We start from the raw sequence: 18,028 nt of genomic DNA, 5'->3' as shown, positions 1-18,028 counted from the left end.
GAGCAACTTTACGATAGAGAAGTTTTAAGTTTAGCCGCCTAAAAAACTATGTTCCTGAAGTAAGTTACATAGTTGACTACAAATAATAATACCTTATATATCTGAGATTAAAAAAATATTGCGACTTGTTCTGTAATGCAAATAGAAACTTTTGATATCGACTGATTTATGTGTATACTAACCAATCTCTTGAAAATAAAGTTTTATTTCATTTTTACGATTGATTGCAATGAGCTCTCAAGATTTAAATTTTATCTATTAGAAAACGACACTGACAGACAGTTTAAGCAAAAAACAATACCGATTTAGAGGTGAAAATGTATTTTCTGACTTTTTCATATAAAATCACAAAATTGAATATTTTTACTTTTAATGTGACACACAATCAATTTTTCTGAGCACATATGAAAGAAATTCTGTCATTCAAATGAAATAAATCCTAAAACCCCAACTAAATACTATATTTAACCCCTTATGCCACTTTAAACTTACATAACAATAACAGTATTTGCTCCATACATTTACGAAAAGGTACCTTATGGAAATAAATCTAATAATACATCACTACAAAATATCAATCATATTACAGATTATCTTGTATGAATAGAAAATATTAATTTACATTAAACTGCCCCAAATTTAATTAGTTCTTCGTCATAATAATCTTAAAAAAGACCAATAATTTGTATGTAATGAAAAGGTACCTTGTGGTCAAGTTACATGATGAGGCATGATGATGATGATGGAACAGTTAGGATAAACTAATAATATTTTGGGGTTAAGATGGTATAAATCGTCTATTTCTTATCAATAATATATTTCGGTTGCTATTGAAGATAAGCGGCATTGAGGTTCAATGACCTCAGATATTCCATAAGGTAATGCGTCGGGTATTGGCATTTTTCAGCAAACCAATGGCTGATTTACTGCATGCGACCAAACCAAATGAAGATTATTCTAGTTAAGAAAGACTTGACGAGAGTAACTTTGGTATAATAGCAGTCTACTTGGATTTGTGATGTCGGTCTATGTACGGTTATAATATTTGCGAGGCGCCCCAACCAGAACTGAAATTATCAAATTAGTTTTGCAGAATGCTAATACAGTTCTCTACCAAACTTCTTTTCCCGTATTGACTAGTTTTTTTGGGAATTTTCAATCTTTTTTCCATAAGGTACCTTTTCTACTAAACTCTGAGACGACATTACTAGGCTTATAACTAACTTATAACAAAAATAAAAACAGGTAAACAAACGTTACGCATTAACGTTTCAGATCACACAATAAAAAAAAATTGAGCATTTTTTCACCTCTTTACAAAACATTTCATATCTCCAAAACTAGAAACCCTCATAAGGTACCTTTTCTCGTGGAACGTCACATATTGTCATAGGTCTGAAAATACCGATGGTTGAGTCGTATCCTGCCTAACACCATCGCGGAAGTTTTCTTATGCTGATGACCTGGCCCTTGTGACACAAAAAGACAGTTTGGAAATGGAACTAAATAGCCTCGAAAAGGACCTGGATCTATTAGATGACTATTTTTCTCAGTGGCGTTTGTGCCCCAGCACTTCCAAGACCGAGGTGTTCTGCTTTCACCAGTGCAACAAACTAGCCAACAAGGAGCTGAGAGTAAAATTCAGGGGCAATCTTCTCCGACACAACTTCCTTCCTAAATATCTCCGAACCATCCTGGATCCTGGAAGCCTTAACTTCAAGGAGCACCTAAGCAGCCTATCTCCAAAACTGGGCAAATAGATATAACGTTGGAGACTAAAAAGCTGTTCATTTATACAATTAGTGCGTATAATGTCTTGTTTTTTTTAATTTGCTCTTCAAAATAATTAAACTATGTTTACAAAACTGTAAAATCGAAAAACTCGAAAAAGCCGGTTTTATTAAAGTGAAAACCCGGTTTTGGCAATTAGCTGTAAACCCGGTTTTTCCGGTTTTTTCGATTTCGGTGAAACCGGGTTTGTGACGCCTACCTATTAGCAAATAAGTATTGCAACTGAAGGATGCTTAATTAATTATTGTCTGTAGGGTGAAGCACTTCTAGGCACTAAAAGGGACTTCACAGAGCTATGGGCAGCGGAGCTCATAGGCGATGTCCGCGGCGCGCACATTATGTCAGCCAAGGAACCGTCTAATGCGACCGGCGGCTGGAAGGAACCGACCTTTATGTGCGACCTTCAACTGCCGCGGTTCGCGCTGGATGGCTGCCTCGTTGTCACTTCCTGCGGGGTCTACATTCTGAACACTGTGTAAGTAGATCTGAAGGAGGCATAGATATAGTGAGGTTATAAGGTGGTGAGTGCATCATGCCAAGGAGTCTCCTAATGCTACCAGTGGCTGGAAGGAACCGACCTTTATGTGCGACCTTCAACTGCCGCGGTTCGCGCTGAATGGCTGCCTCGTTGTCACTTCCTGCGGTATCTACATTCTGAACACTGTGTAAGTAGATATGAAGGAGGCATAGATATAGTGAGGCTGAGGTTATAAGGTGGTGAGTGCATCATGCCAAGGAGCCGTGTAATGCGACCGGCGGCTGGAAGGAACCGACCTTTATGTGCGACCCTCAACTGCCGCGGTTCGCGCTCGATGGCTGCCTCGTTGTCACTTCTTGTGGGGCCTATATTTTGAATACTGTGTAAGTATCTACGCAAACTCCCCCTCTATATGTTAACTTTAAATATCATCATGTTTTTCTTGCCCTGTGTCTGTGTGTGCCATGTCTAAAATCCAGTGCCACGGCTATGAACTAAACTGATGTTAAACATAAAAATATGACAATAATTTTAATTTAGATTCAAATTCAATGACTTTGTGCAGGTCGGAACCGTGTGAATGGCTAGTCGGCGTGATAATGCGCGGCGGCGGCGGCGCGGAGCAGCGCGCGGCCGCGCTCGGCGCGCCCGTGCCCACTCTGCTGCGCGCCTCGGCTGACATGCTGCTGTCCCGCGGCAAGATCGCGCCAGCTATGTATCTGTTCTCGCTGTCACAGGTTAGTTGTACAACTTCTACAGGTAGTTCGCAGTCGGCGTGTTATACCTATGCGCAACCTGTAGGTATTACTTGTCTCTGCATGTGACAGGTCAGTTGTACAGACTTGCAAATGTGACTTATCTTAAGAGTTACGGGCCTTCCTTTGCCCCTAAAGGGTCGGAAAAATTAAGAGACACTGACATGTGATCAAGCAAACCGGGTTGTTGTGACTAGATTAGATCATAGTCAAATATGAATATATTATACCTACTGCCAAGATTAGCCAGCCAGACTAGAGTAAAACTAACATTTTCACAACACGCTTCTTTATTAGATTTTACACGGCTATCATTCAATTTCATTTATCTATGGCCCATATACACTTCTTCTTTTGTCCTACAGAGTCAGCCAGACGGATGGGTAGCGCGTCTAGGAGTGTTTGGACGACTCCACGAGCTATCCATGTATAAACACACCGGGCATGCTGCCCTCGGCGCGCCCGCCGTCGCCATCAAAATGTTGGCGCTGCTGCTCAAGATGGGGACCAATGAGGAGGAAACCTTTGACATGTAAGTTGTCTATGGTCCGTATTTACAAAATGTTTTAACTACAAAGTCAGCCTGGTGGGTCACTCGTCTATAGCGCTCGGTGACCCGTCGTCGCCGTCAAAATGTTGGCGCTGCTGCTCAAGATGGGGACCAATGAGGAGGGAACCTTTGACATGTAAGTAGTTGAATATATCTGACTCTTGGTTTTACAGCCAGAAGGGTGGGTAGCTCGTCTTAGGGTCGGTTGCACCAAACTGTTCGTATCGTTAAAGAGTTCGCTAAATTTTTATGTATGGAAAGTTTCATAGTAAAGGTCCGGGGCGCGCCGGCTGACGTTGATCAGTCTGTCAAATGTGGTTGGTGCAACTGGCCCTTAGAGTCTTCGAAAAATTAAACGAGCTGTCGTTGTATAAGCACACCGCTCGGCGCGCCCGCCGTCGCCAACGCCATCAAAATGTTGGCGCTGCTGCTTATGATGGGAACCAACGAGGAGGAAACATTTGACATGTAAGTATTTGAGTAGGTACTTAAGTGGATCCAAATCTTGTTTTTACAGAAAACCGCAGTTAAATTAGACAAACTTTCACTCTTTAAATATATTCATTTTATTGCAGCTAGAACTCTTGATGAGAGAGAGACAAGAGACTGAATTTTTTGTCCCATCTACTTTACGATGCATATCTAACTTTTTAATCTTTTTATGTATATTTCCAAACAAAGCAAGCCGTTTTTATTGCTCTTGAGTTTATCATACAGAATTCCGCTTACAAAAGTATTCGTAATATAATATGACGGACTTGTAAATGTATGTCGGGTTGGAACCTCAATATTAATTTCTTTCCAGGGACGCAAAATTCACAACGCTCTCATCAGTCGAACTGACCGAACTCACATCAATCGCCGCCGCCATTGGTCTCTGGGACCTAGTTCCAGTATTCAGCACACACTGCGGTCACCCCGCCCTTATACTGACCGCACTGAAATCGAGGAAACTCTGCCGAAGCGCGATCAACTTTATACTACAACAGTTGTATATAGTGCCGCTGCTTTTAGAAGAAAATGCTCAGTGGCTGTTTGATTTTATAGCAGAGAAATGTGATAGTTTTGACACGAAGATTCTCAAGGTAAGTTCTTTATCGGTCTCTGGGACCTAGTTCCAGTATTCAGTACTCACTGCGGTCACCCCGCCCTTATACTGACCGCACTGAAATCTAGGAAACTCTGCCGCAGCGCGATCAACTTTTTACTGCAACAGTTGTATATTGTGCCGCTGCTTTTAGAAGAAAATGCTCAGTGGCTGTTTGATTTTATAGCGGAGAAATGTGATAGTTTTGACACGAAGATTCTCAAGGTAAGTTATCTATCGGTCTCTGGGACCTAGTTCCAGTATTCAGTACTCACTGCGGTCACCCCGCCCTTATACTGACCGCACTGAAATCTAGGAAACTCTGCCGCAGCGCGATCAACTTTTTACTGCAACAGTTGTATATTGTGCCGCTGCTTTTAGAAGATAATGCTCAGTGGCTGTTTGATTTTATAGCGGAGAAATGTGACAGTTTTGATACGAAGATTCTCAAGGTAAGTTCTTTATCGGTCTCTGGGACCTAGTTCCAGTATTCAGTACTCACTGCGGTCACCCCGCCCTTCTGCCGCAGTGCGATCAACTTTTTACTGCAACAGTTGTATATTGTGCCGCTGCTTTTAGAAGAAAATGCTCAGTGGCTGTTTGATTTTATAGCAGAGAAATGTGATAGTTTTGACACGAAGATTCTCAAGGTAAGTTCTTTATCGGTTTCTGGGACCTAGTACCAGTATTCAGTACACACAGCGGTCACCCCGCCCTTATACTGACCGCACTGAAATCGAGGAAACTCTGCCGCAGCGCGATCAACTGTTTACTGCAACAGTAGTATATTGTAGCTTTTGGAGGAAAATGCGCAGTGGCTGTTTGATTTTATAGCAGAGAAATGTGAAGGGTTTGACACGTAGATTCTCAAGGTAAGTTCTTTATCCGTCTCTGGGACCTAGTTCCAGTATTCAGTACTCACTGCGGTCACCCCGCCCTTATAATGACCGCACTGAAATCGAGGAAACTCTGCCGCAGCGCGATCAACTGTTTACTGCAACAGTAGTATATTGTAGCTTTTGGAGGAAAATGCGCAGTGGCTGTTTGATTTCATCACGGAGAAATGTGATAGTTTTGCCACGAAGATTCTCAAGGTAAGTTATCTATCGGTCTCTGGGTCTGGGACCTAGTCCCAGTATTCAACTGTGTTACTGTGGTCACCCCGCACTAATAAATTTAATAATAATCAAGTCGAGGAAACTGCCGCAGTGCGATCGATTATTTACTGCAACAATTATTTATTATTAGTAGAAATTTGCTCTCAAACACTCGGTCAGTAGTTTCTAACGGCTTTTCTGGTATATTCGTGATACATATTTGAATATTACTACGGTAACTTTTACATTGTAAATAGACTAATACACAAGGGAGACCAGAATCGCTGTGTTCAAGAAGTTTTTGCCGTATGTTACCTTGCCAGTACCTACGTATTTTCTCAGTCACGTTGTATGACACGAAAATTTTAAATAAATGTGTATTTTTTCAGTGCTTCTGTCTTTGGCTGAATCCAATGCAAGAACAATTACGACCTGTTATGCGAGATTTGAATCAGGGAATATCTTCAATCTACGTATGTACCCATTTTTAAATTATTTTCTATCTTTTCTGATTCTGGTACAGTACCTACTTATTGCATTGTTATTCGTACACTTTGTACATAAATATGTCGTTGGTTATATGATGTATGTCAGGTCCCCACTGAAGCGCCAAGGCTTGCCGTGACATTTTGCTGAGTGAGGCTGTTTCGTAATATCCGTTCGTTTTATTCTATTAATCCTTAATATTTTTAGAAGTAATTTATGTACCTTATTTCATTCCAAGTCGTGTTAGAAGCTAACGATATTAAAATATTTAAAATTATTGCTTACTTTACCATTTTTCCAGACAACAAGAATGCTCCAGCTAATATCAACATTTATGCGTGTAGCCTGCGCCCTCGAAGCCCGCAGCCCGTGCCCAGACATCCACCTCGAATTAACACCAACTGCCGAAACGTGGAAGAATCAGTTTGTACCCCGAAGGTAAATTGCTTCGTATAAATATGGTCGGTTTAAACAAAAACTTAAAGTCACTTAAAGTAACTTAATTGTTAGTCTTGAAAAGCCAATGATTCTCTATTCAAACATCTGTCTTTATCTAATTCCTAATAAAGGAAGAAAGGCAAGCATTAATAAGATTCTATATTCCCATATTCCTATAGACATAGATTTTCTGTAGTGCGATATCTCTATTCAGACATCTGTCTTTATCTAATTCCTAATAAAGGAAGAAAAGCAACCATTAATAAGATTCTAGAGTCCCATATTCCCATAGACATAGATTTTCTGTAGTGCGATAAGAGCGTGTCATATATTTTTGGAATGCTTCTGTGCAACATATTATTGTAAGTGACTGTACAGCTTAGGCCCACTTGCACTCAAAACACTAACCCGGGGTTAAGCGGTTAAACCGTTAACCCAGTGTCAAATTGTAGTGGTTACCATGGTAACTCCAGGTTTAACCGGTTAACCCTGGGTTAGTGGGATGGTGCAAGTGGTGCTAAACTGTTTAAGATATATTATCCATTTATCAAAACTGCAAACTCGTATCGAGGTTACCAGCTAGAATATCTTAGATATAGTGGCTAAATAAATGTTTGATTTTGCTTTTAAAGGACACTCAGCTGCGGTTTAGGACACTGGGCGCTAACCGACGACGGGAACGCCAAAGTGATGATGACAGAGACGCCGGTCAATACGGAAGTGATCGGCAGAGTCGTAGACGTGGCTTGTGGAAGACATCATACATTGATTTTGACGGAGAATGGGGTGAGTCCGAGTTATTTTTACAAGGAAAATGTCGAGACACCAGCATATTTTAATTCTGTTTGTATTTTTATTTTTGAAATTAGATATTATAATAAAAAAGATGAGAAGGAGATGGCGGGACGACTTGGATACGTTCCAGCGGGAGGATTGGAAATTGAGGGGAGGCCTTTGCTCAGCAGTGGGACACACGCATACGCTAAAATAAAAAAAGATATAGTGAATAGAATCAGGCGTTACTTTGCGGAAATCCTTACTAATTAAAACCAAAATATTACTTTGCTAATCCGCGAAAAGATAACGTGCTAGTCAATCAGTGCTAAATGGCAGTCGCTGCATGCGCGGTTTTAGGAGAGCGAGCGTCCATTTCGAGGCAACTTGCCGCACGAGGGGATAATGTGGTTCAGCGTGATGTTGTCTGGGCGAGGTGTAAATAATCATTCCGTTTTAAAATAAAGTATTCTTTACTCGTAATGAACTTATACTTTCAGAATCCTTTCTCCTCCTACTCGTACTTCGTTCAGAATTTTATCCAACGTAGCATAAGCTAAGCAAAGGCCTTCCGCAGGATATTATTTGGATAAATGGCTACTGCGGTATTTGTTAAGGAAACAATCGATAACCCAAAATAATAGGTCAGTTTTTTTTTTAATTAAAACCAAAATATTACTTTGCTAATCCGCGAAAAGATAACGTGCTAGTCAATCAGTGCTAACCCGTTATACTTACTTGCGTATTTTAACATGCAATTAATATTGTTAACGCCTCGTCTTTGCTCGGGAATCTTCGGGAGCCGTCGCCGACGCAATGCATGGTGCGGGGCGCGGAGTAGTGGGGCCGGCAGCGGCCATTCTCTCAGCAATCTTGCGACGGACGGTCGTGCCCGTCCGCTTACAGTGATATCTTAACATCTACCTATGTATCACCCAAGTTAATCATTATACGTGCATGTATTGGACTACGAGTGTCATTTAACTCACCTCATCCACGACCCCAAGGTCTTCTCGTCCACCCCTACATGCGTGGACATTTGGCGACCGTGACATTCAAAATCAAACGGTCATGAGGCGACCGTTGGAGTTCGAGCAACTGTAATGGCGACTGTCGAGAAATAACGGACTACGCAAGAACAAAGAAACTGGGATTGCTGCCGTGGCGCTTTGGATTCTGCAACACTACAAGTTGAAATAGACATCGAAAGTCAATGCCGATGTGAAGTAAGCCCGTTCCTTTTGTTCCCTAATTTTTAAAACTTCTGTTTGCTATAATTAGTGCTAGCCTACTTGCAAACGTCAGGTTATGTATCTAGCTTTATGCGTACTAGCCAATATGCACTATTTTGAGCACTAAGTTATATTTTGCTTGGTTTCCGTATAGATCAATGCATTTAAAATTGCAAATAGAAGTTATTTATATTCGGTAATTAGCTCGATAATGCTTGCCGGCTTTTTTATGCACCGTTATTTCAATCTTATCGCTTCGTCATAAATGATTTCTATATAAATCAATAAGTTGCTCGTCTTTTAAGTTTTATGCAATAACAATACGCTAGTAATTATTATTTTAAAATACGACAAATTAAGTTTTAATGTTTAAAAAGTATACGTTGTAAGTACCGTTATAAAAACATACCTACCGTATTTTTTTTTCTATGCCACGCTTGCTACTTCTATGCAATAATTTCGTTTTGCCTTCTTTATTGTGCATAAAGATTAATACATTTTATTCGCTTCGACTCATTAAAGGTGCATTTTTAGTTGTTTATTTGCATTTAATAGGTAATTACGACTAGGGTTCAAAGTCCATTGAGGTGAATTCCTATGGTTCAAAGTCCGTTGTGGTAAATTCCAGTGTACATCGCTGCGCGCTGTTACCGGGAGCCTGTTGCTACGCGGTTTCCGGGCTATTCGCGAGTACGAGCGCTGTGGAGACGGGTTCGCCTGACGCGGCCGGTGCTGCTGGCGGGCTCGGCGGCAGCTGTGCTGGACTAGACGGCTGGATCGTGTTACCGGTTTGATTGCACCATTTTATTTACCGAGCTCATTGTTTATTGTTTAAAATGGGTGAGGAATTAGTTAAAAAATTAAATAGAAGGCGCGGTGGGCTCAAAAGTCAGTTGACCGTTTTTAAAGACTTTGTAAAAACTGTACAAGGGTCTGAGCACACGTCATTATTAATAAAGGAGCTCAGTTTGCGATTGGATGGACTTCGTAAATTAATGGTTGATTATGACGCCGTGCAAGTTCAACTTGAAGATATTTCCTCTAATTTAGACGAACAAATAGCGGAACGAACTCAAACTGAAAGTCTTTTCTATTCGCAAATTGCGTTAGCGCAAGATATAATTGATTCGTTTTCGGCCAAAAACAGTGTGGACAGTGGCTCAACTAAGTCAAGCTCTTGTCATGAAAAACATTCGTCAGTTCGTCTACCAGTCATAAATTTACCGACGTTTGATGGAAATTACACGCGTTGGTTAGAGTTTAAAGATTTATTTGAGTCATTGATCAACGACAACGAGTCAATTGCGCCGATAAATAAATTCCACTATTTAAGGAATTCGTTACAAGGAAGTGCTAGTTTAGCAATAAGGTCAATTGATTTTTCTGCCAGCGGATACGAGCTTGCGTGGAAAACATTGTGTGAAAGATACGATAATAAAAATATATTAATAAATAATCATTTGAGTGCGATCGTAAATATTAATCCTATACAAAAGGAGTCTTTTAAGGCATTAAGGTATTTAATTGATACTGTGTCGAAAAATTTAAGTTCATTGGATACGTTAGGTATTTCAACTCAGGGTTGGGACCCGTTAGTAATATTTTTGGTCTCGGCGAAGTTAGATCCCAAAACAAATGGAAAGTGGGAAGAGTATAAAGGCAATTTTTCGTGCCTACCCTCAGGTGATTTAAATAAAAATTCTTCTGAAGTACCCACGTTGGAGTATTTTAAAGAGTTTTTACGTAATCGTGCTAATGTATTAGAAACGATGTTTTGCTGTCGGTCAAATCAGTCAAATGAAAGTAAACCTGTTTTTAAGGAAAATAAAAATACCAAGTCTTTTGTTTCTTCTGGCGAGGGACCACGAATTAAACCGTGTTTGGTATGCGGCCAGAACCATCATGTCTATCAGTGCACCAAGTTTAAGTCTATGAGCCTGGAAGACAGACTTGTTGAGATTTCAAAACATAAACTTTGTAACAATTGTCTACGCGCGGGACATGATGGTTCTCAATGCACTTTGAAGGGTTCCTGTCGTAGTTGCAAGAAAAAACATAATTCTCTCTTGCATTGCGACAGCGTCAGTAGTAATAATAAAAATGTTGCACCTACCGACACTGTAAAAAATATAAACTCTTCTGTTCACATGTCGACTGACGCTGACGCATCGGGTCAGGTCATGTTGTGCACGGCTCAAGTCGAAGTATATTGCCCTAAGAATAACACTACTTATGTCGCTCGTGCACTCTTGGACAATGGTAGTCAATCGTGTCTCATCTCAGAAAATTTTAAGCAAAAGTTAAAACTACCTACGAATAAAATTGAACCGTTTGATATTACTGGGATCAATAAACAGAAAACGGAGATATCTGAACGTATCCAACTAAAAGTTAGGTCTCGCTTTAATTCTTACGAATTAGATGCTAATTTTTGGGTGGTCCCCGAAATCTCGGATGATGTGCCAAATGTAGCAATCGATGTTGAAAAATTAGATTTTCCCCATGTTGAGTTAGCTGATCCGCTGTTCTATAAACCGGATCAGGTTGATATTTTGTTGTCAGGGGACAAATTCTTTAGAGTTCTAAAGCCAGATCAAATAGATCTAGGAGAAGGAAAACCTATGCTACAAGATACTAAGCTAGGATGGTTAGTAGTTGGTCGCACGGGCGAAAGCTACAACCAAATTAATAATGTTTATTGTCATTTAGCCACTACAAGGCGCCAGACGTCACTACAAGATGTCGATAATTCTCTAAAGCGTTTTTGGGAGGTGGAAGATTTGCCTTCCGATTGTAAGTCTTTGTCTGTTGATGAAGAGTTTTGTGAAACTCATTATGTTGATAATACTAGTCGTTTACCTGATGGTCGATTCTCTGTACAGATGCCATTCAAGGAAAAACCCGAGGAGACTCTCGGAAACTCATATCCTATAGCTATGAGACGTTTTCTTAACTTGGAAAAGAAGTTAGATAAAAACCCCAACGTTAAAGAACAGTATCGTAATTTTTTGCAGGAGTATGCTGATTTAGGACACATGGCTGAAGTTAAACGGCCAAGTTTCGGGTGTTACTTGCCCCACCATTGTGTTATTCGTGAGCAAAAAGAAACTACTAAGCTTAGAGTCGTTTATGATGCGTCAGCTCCTACGAGCTCAGGCAAGTCTCTGAATGACATTCAGGCAGTAGGTCCGGTCGTGCAAAGTGACCTACTTTCAATACTGTTGCGTTTCCGTACTAATAGGTTCGTTCTAACAGCTGACATCGAAAAGATGTATAGGCAGGTCTCCCTTAGCGAACAGCAGCGCCATCTTCAGCTCATTCTGTGGAGAGACCAGGCTGATCAGCCTGTCAAGATTTTCCAGCTCAACACTGTTACGTATGGAATGGCGTCGGCACCTTTTATCACAACAAGGTGCCTCAAGCAGTTAGCTCTCGAATGTCAAGATGAAGTCACTTCTAATGTCATTAACAATGATTTTTACATTGATGATCTTAACACTGGGTCGTCAACAGTAGAAGAGTTAAAATATATTTACGAAAATGTTGTCAAAGTTCTAAATTCTGCATGCTTTCCCCTGCGCAAGTTTCGCACGAATTGTGCACAAATTTTAGAGGACCAGTCAGGGTCTACGAATTGCCTTGACTTTAATAATGATGCTTCAGTTTTAGGCCTAAAATGGTCCCCTCAGGCGGATACCTTGCATTTTCCGATAGACTTTGCACCGCCAAATAGAATAACAAAGCGAACTATCATATCTACAACTTGCAAATTGTTTGACCCATTGGGGCTTCTATGTTGCTGTATAATAAAACCTAAGATTCTTCTTCAGAATTTGTGGTCTGCCAAATTGGACTGGGACACTCCAGTACCTTCGGATTTTGAAAAAAGATGGTTGAAGTTTGTCAACAATTTGGATCATTTGTCAAATATCAATTTAAGTAGACATGTTCTTTGTGATGTACCTAAAACTGAGCGCACAGAGATTCATTGTTTTGTTGATGCGTCCCAAGAGGCTTATGGAGCATGTGTTTATTTGCGGTCAGTTGATAGCAATGATCATGTGACAGTTCGATTGCTTTGCGCAAAGGCCAGAGTGGCCCCAATTAAAGTTTTAAGTATCCCAAGGCTCGAACTGTGCGCTAGTTTGTTGGGCGCTCAATTGTGCACGAAAGTAGCTCAGTCTATAAAAACTAAAATTGTCAAGCATGTAATGTGGACCGATAGTATGGTCGTTCTCGGTTGGCTTAAATCGCAGTCTAAAACTCTGCAAACTTTCGTACGCAATCGAGTTAATAAAATTAATGAGTTGACTCAAGGTCACGAGTGGAAACACGTACCTACAGACTTAAATCCGGCAGATCTAGCGTCGCGGGGCGTTGATCCGCAGCATCTGCCGTCTTTGTCTTTCTGGTGGGAAGGTCCTTCGTTCCTGAAGAAGGATTTTACGGAGTGGCCCTCACAGCCTCAAACGCCTTCTGACTTACCTGAGGTCAAGGTGTTATTAACTGTTAAAGACGAAACCTTAAGGTCTGGTGATCCCGTCGTAACATTCGATCGACATTCGAGTTACGTACGTTTGAAAAGGATTTATGCTTACGTCTTCCGGTTTATACATAACTGTAGAAAGTCAAATGCCAAACTTAAGGGGCCTTTATCAGTTCAGGAGGTTAAGGACTCGTTGACGTTTTTAGTTAAAAAATGTCAAGCGCAGTCGTTTGAAAAAGACATCCAAAATTTAAGCCAAGGTAAAACACTTCATAATCGAAGTAGACTTTTGTCTCTCAACCCTTTTGTAGATCCCAGTGGTGTTTTACGTGTAGGAGGGAGAATAAGTAATTCAAACTATCATTTTAATAAAAAACACCCAATTTTGTTAGATGCTAAGCATCATTTTACGAAACTTATTATGAAATACGAGCACTTACGTTTGTATCACGCCGGTGCTCAGTTGATTTTATCATCACTACGTGAAGAGTTCTGGCCAGTAGGTGGTAGGAATTTAGCTCGAAGTATATCTCAAAGATGTGTTGACTGTGTTAGGCAACGAGGCAAAACAGTTCAGCCTATAATGGGTGATCTACCGAGCGTAAGAGTACAAACAAGTTCCGCTTTCCATTCTACTGGGATTGACTTCGCCGGTCCTTTCATGATAGCTAATAAGAAGGGACGCGGCAGTCGTAATACTAAAGCCTACCTATGCGTCTTTGTTTGCCTCGCCTCCAAGGCGATTCACCTTGAGGTGGTTAGCGATTTATCCACCGAAGCTTTCATATTGTGTCTGCGCAGGTTCGTATCGCGTCGTGGCAAGCCCGAGGTAATTTACTGTGATAACGGAAAAAACTTTGTAGGCGCGCACAATGAGCTAGGTAGAGTTTTACGGTCCAGCCGTCATCCAGTTTCGGATTACGCAGCTAACGAGTCGATTGATTTTAAATTCATTCCCGCGTACGCGCCTAACTTTGGCGGAATATGGGAGGCTGGCGTCCGAGCAGCCAAGTTTCATTTAAAACGTATTGCTGGTAACGCAAACCTGACGTTTGAGGAGTTGACTACTCTTTTTGTGCAAACAGAGGCTATCCTAAATTCTCGTCCAATCACTCCTCTTTCATCAGACCCCAACGACTTGAGTCCCCTTACCCCAGGGCATTTTTTGATTACTCGGCCACTGACTTCATCTGTGCCATCTCTACCCGTCACGGGCAATCCAGTTACCAGATACAAGCGCATCGAGCTTCTTCGGCAGCAGTTTTGGGAAAGATGGCGTCGCGAATTTATGGCTGAGCTTCAACAGCGCGTAAAATGGAAAACCAATCAGAGAGGAATCCAGATTGGAGATCTCGTCCTACTCAAAGAAGACAATCTGATGCCGTTACAATGGCGCATGGGGCGCGTCATTCATCTCTACAATGGCCCTGACGGTGTTTGTCGGGTCGCCGATATATTGACGGAGAAAGGTCCAATCAAAAGGGCCGTAAACAAGATGTGTCTTCTGCCAACTGATCCTGAACCCGATGACGAGGACAACAAGTCAAAGGATGATCAAACCGATCCCTAAAATTCAGTCTTCAGCATCTGATCCCTTGAAAGCAGTATGCTTTCAACGCCGCGGAGGATGTTAACGCCTCGTCTTTGCTCGGGAATCTTCGGGAGCCGTCGCCGACGCAATGCATGGTGCGGGGCGCGGAGTAGTGGGGCCGGCAGCGGCCATTCTCTCAGCAATCTTGCGACGGACGGTCGTGCCCGTCCGCTTACAGTGATATCTTAACATCTACCTATGTATCACCCAAGTTAATCATTATACGTGCATGTATTGGACTACGAGTGTCATTTAACTCACCTCATCCACGACCCCAAGATCTTCTCGTCCACCCCTACATGCGTGGACAAATATTCCCACCGCAAAAATAAATACGCAAATAAATATAACAAACCACCACCAAAAGAATAAACCTCGACACGTGTTTCGCCTCTCTACGAGGCATCCTCAGAAGTTGTTGACGGTCTGACGCCCGGCAACGGAATGACCTGTCTGCTTCTTTCATACCTCCCGAAGGGAGGTATGAGATGCCTTCCCATCCCTTTTGGGGATTTTTGGCGGTTTCGAATCGCCGCCCGTAACTACGGGCGGGTCTATTTAGTGCCCTTTTTCTAAGGGCGGGGGCTTCATGGCCATAGCTGGCCATGCGAGTGGCCTGTCATGGCGTTTATGTCCCTCGGTGGCCTGTCAGTGGCTTAGTGGACTGCGGGATCCTCAACCACTGTCCGGCGTTTCTTCTTCATGCGCCAGGGCTCTGGGGAGCTGGCGCAGTCTGCGGCGGTTATCCGGCGGGCGTGTGTGCAGCGGCGCGATGCCCTGAAGGTGATGGTGTCTTGAGTGGTCGGCGCGCTCGAACATGTTTGTTGAGAGGTGGCCCACGAAGGCGTCCAGGCTCTGCCATTTCAGGCCTCGTTGGATGTCTACGTTTCGCACGTAGCGGGGGGCATTTACTATGGTGCGCAGGGCCGCATTCTCCTGCGCACGCAGTCTCTTCTTGTTTGTTTCAGCCACCAGGGCGTACCATGCTGGAGCTGCGTACGTCAGGCGGGACCGTATGTAGGTTTTGTAGACCCCCAGCTTCGTGCGACGGGGGAGGCTGCTGCAGAGCACTGGACGGAGCAGGGTTCGAGTGCATTTCGCGCGCCGGACCACTTCGTCCACGTGAGGCTTCATGGTGAGTCGCCGGTCAAGTGTTACGCCCAGGTACTTGACCTGGGGTAGCCACGCGATCTGTTCGCCGTGCAGGCGAAGCGGCGGAGGGAGCTGGTTGGTGTAGCCGGAGATCAGCGCCTGCGTCTTGCCGACGTTTACTGACAACCTCCACCTGGAGAGCCAGTCGGGGAGTGCGTCAAGGGACCTCTGGAGTTTCTTGGTAGCGTGCTTGAGGTTGATGGACGCGGCGAAGAGTGCCGCGTCGTCCGCGTAGAGGCCCAGCTTGACGTCTCCGACGACTGGGAGGTCGTCAGTGTAGAGAGCGTAGCAGGCAGGCGAGAGGACACTGCCCTGGGGGACGCCCGCGTGGATCGGGTGTTCCTCTGAGACGGCGTTCTCCACTGCAACTCTGAAGCGGCGGTCAGTCAGGAAGGAGGCCACCACCCTGACTATTCGCCTGGGTGCTTCGGTCTTCGACAGCTTGTAGATAAGTCCCTCGTGCCACACTCTGTCGAAGGCCTTCTCCATGTCGAGGCAAACGGTTGCTGTGTACTCCTTCTTGTTCATGGCCGCCGTCATGAAGTGGAGTACTCTGGTGAGCTGCAGGGTCGTTGAATGGCCGTCTCGGAAGCCGAACTGCTCCGGCCGTGGCTCGATGTAGGGCTGGAGCCTGCCCAGTAGGAGCCGCTCGAACACCTTGGAGAGGGTGCTGAGCAGTGTTATCGGACGGTAGCTCTCCGGTCTTCCTCTGTCCTTTCCAGGTTTTGGCAGCATTATCACCCGACCAAGTTTCCACGTTGTCGGGTAGTGCCCCGAGCGCATGATCCCATTGAACAAGCGGGTCACCGCCACGACGGAGCGCAGTGGCAGGTGACTTAGTGCCGTGTTCGGGATCTGGTCGGGGCCCGGGGCTTTCCTGGGTTTGCAGCGACGGAGAGTTCGCTGCACTTGGCCGGGCGTGAAGAAGACCGGGTCGTCCTCAGGTCCCAGTGGTTGCTCGAAGAACCTCTCCAGGTGTTCTGTGACTGCGCGATGGTGCTCATGGTCCTGGACTGGGTTGGGCTGGAATTGTCTGCTCAGACACTCGGCGAAGATCTCCGCCCTGTCCTCCGCTTTGTATCTGGGCAGACCGTTGGTATCCTTGAGTGGGCGAGTCGAGTCCCGCGTCGTGCCGAGTTGTCGGCATAGACGGTGGATGGAGGGAACGTCACCGTCTATGGACGCGATGTGGCTCTCCCAACTCATGGTTGCGTGGTCGCTGAGCTCCTTTTGAACCTTCTTCACGAGTGCGTTGAGCTCCGAACAAAGGGTGGGGCATCGTGAAGTCTGCCATCTTCTCCTCAGGACGTGCTTGCGCTTGATGAGGTCCAGGATCCTTTGTGGCAGGAGAGGGCGTCTCCCGTCACTCCGGATGGTGTGCGCCGCTGTGTTCAGCGCGTCCTGCATGTCGGAGGTGATGGCGGAGGCTGCAGTCTCCACTTCCTCTGCTGAAGAGACTGCCATGGTCTGGGGTTTCCCCTCCATGGCTTCGCAGTACGTCTCCCAGCAGATACGGCGTCTGGGTCGAGCGGTGATGGCTTTCACCGGTAGGTCTTCCAGGGTCAGGAGCACTGGGCGGTGATCCGATGGTCAGTCGGGTAGGGTCTCCTGGCTGATGGCTGCGGTGATACTTTTGTGTATCGCAAAGTCAAGTGTGTCAGGCCCGTGCGCGACATCGTGGTGCGTCGGCTCTTCGGGTCCGGACACCTCGAAGTTGTGGTCCTCGGCGGCTTGGAATATCACGCGGCCCGCTGCGCTCTGCCTCGATGCGTGCCACGCTTGATGCTTCGCATTCCAATCCCCGGCCATGATGATCGGCATGGGGGGACTGAGAAGCTTCAGCAGGTCTCTCCGTAGTGTGCCGGGTGCTCCTCCCGGCCTGTAGATGGCGTAGAGCCGGAGGTCGTGGCCCGAGACTCTGATGTCGACTCCCAGAGCATAGAGGGAGTCGAGGGGCTGGTATTCCACCGGCTGGTGAACAATGGACCTCCGGACTAGGACTGCGAGGCCCCGGTAAGCTGCGCCATTCTGTTGAAGCTCCTCCTTCCTGTAGATGACGTAGCCGGGGATCTTTAGTGCGGTTTCGGCGCGCAGGAGCGTTTCGGACACCA

General features: G+C 44.4%; 1 protein-coding gene across 1 annotated transcript in view; it reads left to right on the top strand.

Moving 5' to 3' along the window:
* The window catches only part of LOC134793612 (uncharacterized), a 32,728-nt gene that overhangs the window by 8,283 nt on the left and 6,417 nt on the right, over positions 1-18,028 (top strand). The window contains exons 6-12 of the mRNA XM_063765235.1: positions 2,046-2,266; positions 2,835-3,006; positions 3,390-3,556; positions 4,380-4,659; positions 6,148-6,231; positions 6,546-6,682; positions 7,315-7,468. Of these exons, the coding sequence (XP_063621305.1) occupies positions 2,046-2,266; positions 2,835-3,006; positions 3,390-3,556; positions 4,380-4,659; positions 6,148-6,231; positions 6,546-6,682; positions 7,315-7,468 (1,215 nt within the window). The remainder of the gene's footprint in view (positions 1-2,045; positions 2,267-2,834; positions 3,007-3,389; positions 3,557-4,379; positions 4,660-6,147; positions 6,232-6,545; positions 6,683-7,314; positions 7,469-18,028) is intronic.

Source organism: Cydia splendana, chromosome 9 (assembly GCF_910591565.1).
Source record: "Cydia splendana chromosome 9, ilCydSple1.2, whole genome shotgun sequence".
NCBI lineage: Eukaryota > Metazoa > Arthropoda > Insecta > Lepidoptera > Tortricidae > Cydia > Cydia splendana.
Note: the sequence above shows the minus strand (reverse complement) of the source record. Positions and strands in the feature narration are given on the sequence as shown.